Here is a 7,551-nt window from a genome sequence, read left to right as displayed (position 1 = left end):
CATGGAGTGCATACACTGAATTCGCTGTATGATCTGTATGCCTATCATGCAGACCGTCTTTACCCCAAAATCCCGGCCACAGATGCTAAACATTTGCTCGAGGTTGGGCCCCAGTAAATCCATCACGATCACATTGTAACCCCCCACCCGACCTGCAAAGTACACCTGAGGGAAGCCCACAGCCACCGCACATTCATTGAATTCGCTGTATATTCGGTACTCTAACATGGCACGGCTGTGCTTCCTTGGCGCCTCAATCTTGACAGCAACATGTATGCCACTATGGACGTGCACGCCCGTGTATACTTCACCAAAAGAGCCTCCGCCCAACCTTTCAATAAGGCGAAAACGCCCTCCAATCAAAGTTCCGTTAAGAATACTTTTGCCGTCCTCTTTTATCAGCGACACCTTCGACATAACCCGACGGGGACGCAGCGTTGCTCCCCTCCTCGTCTGTAAAAGAAAAAAAAAAAAGAAAAAAGAGGACACAAAGGAAAAAAAAAAAAAAAAACTAAAAAAAAATTTTCTTAAAAAGAAGAGTAGTAGCATGAGAAGGGAAGAAGAGTTTGAGGGCACACCCTGAAATGAATGACACACAAACGCCGTGGAGGAACACAGAGGGAGACTCTCTTTGGGGGCTTCTGCAGAAAAAGACTAAGTCCCCACGTACTGAAATAAGCAAACATATCACCAACATAAGCACGGCAATAATCGGGTAGTCAGAATCTCAACTATAAAAATAGAAGTAAAGCGGCACGCTTCCATTAAAATAGTAATAATAATGACAACGAAAGTGCACGCTGCATCAAGGCCATTCACAACTACTAGTTTTGGTCACTTGGGGCAGACAACCCGGTTGTTGCATCTGCTTTGATGGCTCGCAAGAGCTGACGCTCCAGCACAAAACGATTTACCTTGTACCGCTCCTTCTCCACGTGAGCAAAATCGTACGTCCAGCCAATATAGCGATCGCAGCAGGAACAAAAGACATCGCGCACAATGTGGGCACCCGTTATCAGTTCCTTCTCCTCCTGGGGACCAAAGTAGTAATTAAAGCAGCGGCTCACCAGATAGGCCTTTCCATGCTTGCCATGAAAGGTGCGGGAGATGACATCGCCGGTATCACAAAGATACGCACTGCATCGTCCACAGCCGTAACCGTCTTTTGCAGTAAAACGCACACGTAGGCGACGTGCCATCAAAGTGCGATCACCAATATTTAACCCTATTGATACACACCAAAAAAAAGACTATATGTATGTATATATATATATGCCTCAAAATAATAATAATAACAATAATAATGGGATGTAATTGATGGTTGCAAAACACGAAGCCAATATCATTCGCTCAAACCCAGCATAGATGGACAGGGTCATACATTACACACACAAAAGAAAAAAAAAAAAGGAGATAAAGAAAAAGGGACGCATCCAAACCTCACCCTCTTACAGGGCTATGCCATGGTGAATCACCCACACACAGAGAAAGATCACACAAAAAGTCGCGAAGAGAGCTTGGGAGAAACAAGCATACGCGATGGAATTGGCTCTCCATTGAGAAGTGTCGTTTTAAAATCAACGAAGATCTGCGTATACGTCGATTTGTGAGCCCTAGCTTCCAAAAAAGGGATATCTGGCACCTCGTGCATGACACGAACAGGAGTGCATTCCGGAAACGACAAAGAAATAATTGAATTGTTAACTTTTATAGCTCCTCGCACTAACCCATAAAATAGTAAAAGGAGGAACTCACCTGATTTTTCTGCTGCGAGCACAACCAAAGGTTCCATTGAATTTTCACTCAGAATGTCAACCACCCCAACTGTTACGTGACACGGAGACGTGACGGATCCATTTAAAATGGCGTTTATCGTTACAGCATCAGGAAATGAAGGCAACTTGGCCAGCAGTGATGCAAAAGGTCGTTTCCCAGTCTGGCGTGAAGTCGTTATCTGCGACTCGGCACGTCGGAGAACAGTGAGGTGATTTTCCAGCATTTGCCTCGTCCCCTTCAAGCGCTTTTGATCCACTTCATACGCAGCAAGGAAGTCACAGGCTGCATTACCAAAATGACCCAAAAGACCTTCAATAGCACCTTTGTTAAACCGTACATCGGGATCCTCTGGAGAAATCAGCGCTGCTTGTCGCATAGCCTGCAAAGCCCTTTGCGCCCCAGCAATCTCAACACCGTTTGAAAGGGCCTTTGAAAGTAACGCAATCGAATAACAGTGCCAACCATCTGTACTTGTGGGGCAGGCAGCTGCTGCTGCCTTAGCACATGCCACGGACTCATTTAAGTGTCGAAGACGTTCCGCCGGTGTCAGTTTGGAATCGCTGGAAAGACTCCTTAGAAGTCTACTGTATTGACACAAGGCGTCCATATTTTGAGCATCTATGCGCAGGGCATTATCCAGGGCATCACACGCTTCTCGAGTCGCCTTGCGGCGTGTAAGGCACTCGCTGAGGAGTACCCACAATTCGGGTCTGTCATGACAAAGCTTAAGCGCTGCACCGCAGCCCTGCTCTGCCTCCATGGAGTAAGTGGGCAAGAGCGTGAGCGCCTTACACCTCAAGAGGAGAAGCCGGACTTTCTTCTCGGGATCCCTCTCCTCATCTGGATTAGGCATGGACGCAATGAGGCTACCAACGCCTTCCCTCACTTTCTCGTCAAACACCTTGACCTTCTTGAGCTCGTCAAGTCTTCGCTCTAACTCCACAATTGTCGTGTCATCCATTCTCTTAATTCCTTCCTCCTTCCGTTCCCCCACAAAGAAAAACGCAACCTCACCAGAGATTAAACCCATACATATAAAAAAAAAAAAAAAGAAAAAAAATAAAAATAAAAAGTTAGTCGCTCCACCCCCTCCCCTCACACCCTCTCTTTTTTTATTTTGTTTTCTCCTCTCAACCATTGCTTTAATTTCAAGGTGTGGTTGTGTACGACAACAAGACGCCAATGTCATCATCAAACAAAACCATTTCCTTGCGGCAGCTGTTTGCCACACGCCCAAGACACATCAGGGCGTGGATCTTTAGCGACGACCTCCGCAAGGACCAACACAATGCCGTGCCGTGAGCATCGCCCGGAGAAACGGAAGGATACAGGTGATAGTGACAAGCATACGTGTCCTCAACAGCAGGGCCGCACAAAGCGGAACGAAAGAGCGGAATCGACGCAACACCGTCTGTTCCTACAACTCGCAACCGAAATAAACTTTGAGCCTCAGGGTCCACCATCGTCCTATCCTCCTCTCCCTCCTCATCCATACCCACCGTCGTCACACCACAGTCATCGTCCACATTCGAAACCCGCCGTCTCTTACGCCTCCTCCAAAGCCAAAACTTTTGTTCCCAACCCTCATCGCAGGCTAAATGGTCTGTCAAAACACGCAATGACCCTCCCATGAGAAATCTCTCCCCCTTCCTCGCACTGTACTGCCTGTGCGACAAGAAAAAAAAAAAAAACTCAAATGAATATTCATTGCACAAAAACTTAATTTGCACGTGTAAATTTGTAAATAACAGACAAAAAAAAAAAAAAAAAAGGAAACAATTAGAAAAAAATGACGACACCACACCACACGTGGTAAAAGACTGGTCCCTCGGCAAAGTTAATATCCCAGTTACTTACGATATACCTTATCCGTCTATTCCCTCTATGTTTCTTCATCGTATTCCTCGTAATTTTTTCGGGACAAAGACTGAGCAGTGTACATTGCAGCAATCTGCGTAGCAAAGGTTGCCTCATTGGCCTTTTTGTCCTCTCGCACACGCACAAAGCGCGGAAAACGAAGTGCGATCCCCTTCGATGGATCCACAATTCCGTATGCGGCAAAGTGAACTGGAGAGATAGAAAGATCTGCTGCCTTCACTTCCCATACATTTGAGGCCTCTAACCAGACATCCGGCTTTTCCTCAGCTCGATAATACCGTGGCTGCTCCTTGAGAACGAATGACTGAAGAGCTTGCGTGAGACTTTCCAGCTGCTCGTCCAAAAATCCACTACCAATCTTGCAGATACTTTGAAACTCGTCACTGTCACTATTGTAACAGGCAAGCAAGAATCCACCAAATACACCCGTCCGCTTTCCTTTACCATAGTAGGCACCAATGGGCACAAGATCGAGCGTATCCGTTACGCCATCCATGTAGTCCTTTTTAAGTTTTAGCCAGCAGTAAGAACGCTTCGCCGGGGTGTACGCCGCCTCTTCCTTTAATGTTTTAACCATAAGTCCTTCACAACCGTCCTTGATTGACCTGTCAAGAAACGACTGGATTTCCTCCACATCTGTGCCATCCAAATGTTCAGCGAACTGAAACGCTGCATGAATAGGGGTAAAATAAGAGTATAATACTTGGCGCCGTTCCAACAGCGGTTTTGTCATTTGTGGCGAGCCATTAAAATACAAAATATCAAAGGCAAACACACACACAGGAATTGTGACACTCTCAAAAGACACGTTTTTCCGTCCTCGATGCTGTAGAACCTGAAATGCCTGCAGAGCTCCCGTCTCTTTATTGACTGCCACCACTTCTGAATCTATAATAAAAGACTCCACCGCCTCCGTTGAAAAAACACGAGGAAGCATGGCGATAATATCTGGGTACTTTCCAGTGTGCGTTTCGGCATTGCGCGAGAAGATCTGATACCCCTTTTCCTTTGAATAGTGAATTTGAGCCCGTTCACCATCATATTTGTACTCCGACGTGAAAGCCTTACCCTGAAACCGCTCCAATATGGCATTTATCCCACTTGTGGGGTGCGCAAGTTGCGGCTTCACTGGAATACCCGGGCGAATAGAAAGTTCCGCTGCGTGGGCCCTCCCTTCCGGGGATGACGGAACAATCACATTAAACCCATGCTTCAGCATGGCCCCAACAACAATTTCAAAACTTGGAACCTCGTGGTATATACGTGCAAAATTGTCCGACCCAATATTTAGCTCTCGTTGTAGCTGTTCAGGTGTGAACTTCACAACCTCCGTTAGTCCGATATGATGCAATGCAAAGGCGTAACCAATTGCTGCGAGCGCAGAGGATTCAGCCAACCCAACACGCATTTTCTGTTGCAAGGCCCGTACGATAAGATTTACCTCCGGTCCAACCGCGTCACGAAGAAGTCTCTTCATCACATCGGCACGTCGTCGAGAGGCCTCCTTCCCGCTCATAAGAGCAATGTCACGCAACGCCTTAAACACGTCAGCTGCTGAAAGACGCTTGGGCTTAACGAGAGTGGATTGTTGACGTTTCTTGTCTTGAGCCACTTCCGCCAAATCACCTGTTTGTCTATATGCATCCTTGATGTAAGCCTCCGTGACACCACAGCACTCTGCAATGACCTTCACCAGCAATGCATCACCCACTCCAAGCTCAATGCCTTCGTGTGCAGGACCCTGCTTATTGATAACGAGGTAAATAACGGAGACCAGGTCCGATGGGCTACGCTGAATTACGGCAAGAAAAAGATTCGTAAGGCATTTAATACACTCTAGTCGGGAGCTCTCGGCACTGATATCGGCCAGCGTGTCGGCAACCGCGGCATACGGCACAATTTCCCTCACACCAGGAAGGGGACGAGGCCACACCGACTCATAGTTCACGTAAGGATCAAAAGAGGCTTTCAAAAACACCTTTGCCATGCTGGTCGGCCCGGCAAAAATATCCTCCAACGCCACATCGTCGACTATGCCCTTGCCGCAGTCGAAATCCTCTCGCGCCCTCTTAAGCCGCACCGAATTCCCTTCCTGAGCTTCAGCCCGCATCAAAACAGACCGTTTCGTGCCAAAAAATAAAAATAAAGTGTCAGCGCGCCCTACCAATAGGGACCTACATGGCACAGCAAACCCACGGGAAAGCCAAACAAAAAAAAAAGAAAAAAAGAAAAAGATCACTTAACGGATATATATATTTATAAAGTAGAAGCAACAACAGCCAATACCAAGGTGGAAGCGACAATCCCAAAAACCCTTTCTCGCTCCTTCCTTCCTTCCATCTCCTCCCCCTATTCATCCATCCGTTCCGAGAAGACCAGTGGCACGTCACACGCAAAAATCCACGGCCTGCAACTCAGATGTTGCGATGGTCATTATGTGCGGTGTGTGAAGAGCCACCAAATCCGACCCCTCACAACTGTGTATGCGTCCTGTTTAAAATATAAATAAGAAAGAGAGATAGTCATATCTTTAGATATATCATGGCCCCGTAATAGATGAAGAGGAGAAAAATTAAACATAAAAAAAAAAAAAGAAACAGGGATTGAAGCGCAATCTTTTTCTTCTATATAAAAATATATATTCCTTTTTTTTTTTTTTTTTTCTGGTCGAGAAAAAAAGAAAAAGGGCACTAAAGGCACACAATCGTAAATGCACAAATCAAAACAGGCGTTTTTCTCTATGATCATCCCTCCTCCATTCCCCCCTGCCAACCGTACCACCGCGTAAACGGTTAGGGGTGGGGGAAGCAAAAAATCAAATAAAAAGATGCCATTTTGCTCTTCTTTTCCTCTTCCTCCCCTCTCTCTTTTTACTTCTCAAATTTCTGTTTTGTCCCCACACTCCGATTGAGTTATTCTTTTTTTTTTTCCTTTTGTTGTTGTTTTTTTTTCTTTTTTTTTTTTTTTTTTTGCCTCCCTCACTTTCGTCAGTTTAAATTGCCTCCTCCCGTCGCCTGATTTACGTCTTTGTTACCGTTTCCTTTGATTAAATGAACAAGACAATTCTACATGCGCATACACACATGGAGATTGCGGGACACCACCCCCAGGCACGCGCAAAAAGTCTGTTTTCCTCGCGTCCCGTTCTTTTCCTGCCGCTTATCTTCACATTTCTCTCGGTCGCCCGCCATCTTTTCGGTTCCCGCGCAGACACAAAATACACACCACATGACTGTACATGTATGTATTTCTTTGTGTCTGTGTGTGTTTGTGCGTGAAGAAAGAGCCTACGCAAAGAAGGGAAATAAACGCCACACCAATTGCTTTCTCCCCAATAAATATGTATACGTATATAAATATATATATATATATTATATTTTATATATTAATGTAAACCCCTTTGCTCTCCCTTTTCCTTGTTGCCTTCGTGTCTCTCCCTCTGCTTGCCGGCTTCGCCCTGCAAGAAGCGCTGCCGCCGCCTTGATTCCCGCCCCCACAGTTTTCTTTCGTAGTAAACCACACATACTCACACTCACACAGAGCCCTCCCCCTCTCCTCTTCCCCAAGTCCAGTCCGAGAAAACAGAGAAAAAAAAAAAAAAAAGGAAAAAAAAAGGGGGGACCACATTGCTGCTGCTTCACAACATCTGACACGTTGCCTCTCGCTCTCTCTTCTTCGCCCCTCCCTTTCAGTTCGCATTTGTTTTTTTTTTATTTGTTTGTTTTTTGTATTAATATCCCCGTATTATCTTTTTTTTTGGTTTTCCTGCACCGCGCGCCTCCGCTCTCCTTTTTTTTTCTTGCCGGGAAATTCCTCCACTGTCCGCACATCACGAGGACGACCCAACCGCCCGCCTTCCCCCAAACAGTCGCCCCAACGAGTCACAACCGTGAAGAA

General features: G+C 46.1%; 5 protein-coding genes across 5 annotated transcripts, besides 9 other annotated features; all 5 read right to left on the bottom strand.

Moving 5' to 3' along the window:
* Tc00.1047053506835.159 lies at positions 1–417 on the bottom strand (the record flags this gene model as incomplete). Its single annotated transcript, XM_808463.1, has 1 exon — positions 1–417. A coding segment is annotated over one exon (417 nt), but the record flags the coding sequence as incomplete, so codon positions are not given.
* Positions 1–7,551: part of a sequence feature (heterozygous, Esmeraldo-like haplotype) that runs on past the window's edge.
* Positions 458–522: a sequence feature (T-rich).
* Positions 825–1,199, bottom strand: Tc00.1047053506835.150 (zinc-binding protein (Yippee), putative; the record flags this gene model as incomplete). Its single annotated transcript, XM_808461.1, has 1 exon — positions 825–1,199. One exon carries the CDS (start codon positions 1,197–1,199, stop codon positions 825–827), a length of 375 nt encoding a protein of 124 aa, XP_813554.1.
* Positions 1,282–1,305: a microsatellite.
* Positions 1,493–2,737, bottom strand: Tc00.1047053506835.140 (hypothetical protein, conserved; the record flags this gene model as incomplete). The annotated part of the gene is made up of 1 exon (XM_808460.1): positions 1,493–2,737. One exon carries the CDS (start codon positions 2,735–2,737, stop codon positions 1,493–1,495), a length of 1,245 nt encoding a protein of 414 aa, XP_813553.1.
* Positions 2,813–2,848: a microsatellite.
* Positions 2,925–3,407, bottom strand: Tc00.1047053506835.131 (hypothetical protein, conserved; the record flags this gene model as incomplete). Its single annotated transcript, XM_808464.1, has 1 exon — positions 2,925–3,407. The coding sequence occupies one exon, from the start codon at positions 3,405–3,407 to the stop codon at positions 2,925–2,927; it is 483 nt and encodes a 160-aa protein (XP_813557.1).
* Positions 3,519–3,566: a sequence feature (T-rich).
* On the bottom strand, positions 3,659–5,764 carry Tc00.1047053506835.120 (DNA ligase I, putative; the record flags this gene model as incomplete). The annotated part of the gene is made up of 1 exon (XM_808459.1): positions 3,659–5,764. One exon carries the CDS (start codon positions 5,762–5,764, stop codon positions 3,659–3,661), a length of 2,106 nt encoding a protein of 701 aa, XP_813552.1.
* Positions 6,280–6,317: a sequence feature (AT_rich).
* Positions 6,570–6,625: a microsatellite.
* Positions 6,989–7,040: a microsatellite.
* Positions 7,233–7,268: a microsatellite.

Source organism: Trypanosoma cruzi, genomic scaffold, assembly GCF_000209065.1.
Source record: "Trypanosoma cruzi strain CL Brener 1047053516755 genomic scaffold, whole genome shotgun sequence".
In the NCBI taxonomy this organism is placed as follows: domain Eukaryota; phylum Euglenozoa; class Kinetoplastea; order Trypanosomatida; family Trypanosomatidae; genus Trypanosoma; species Trypanosoma cruzi.
The sequence above is the reverse complement of the archived record's forward strand: the minus strand, read 5'-3'. Positions and strand labels throughout refer to the sequence as shown.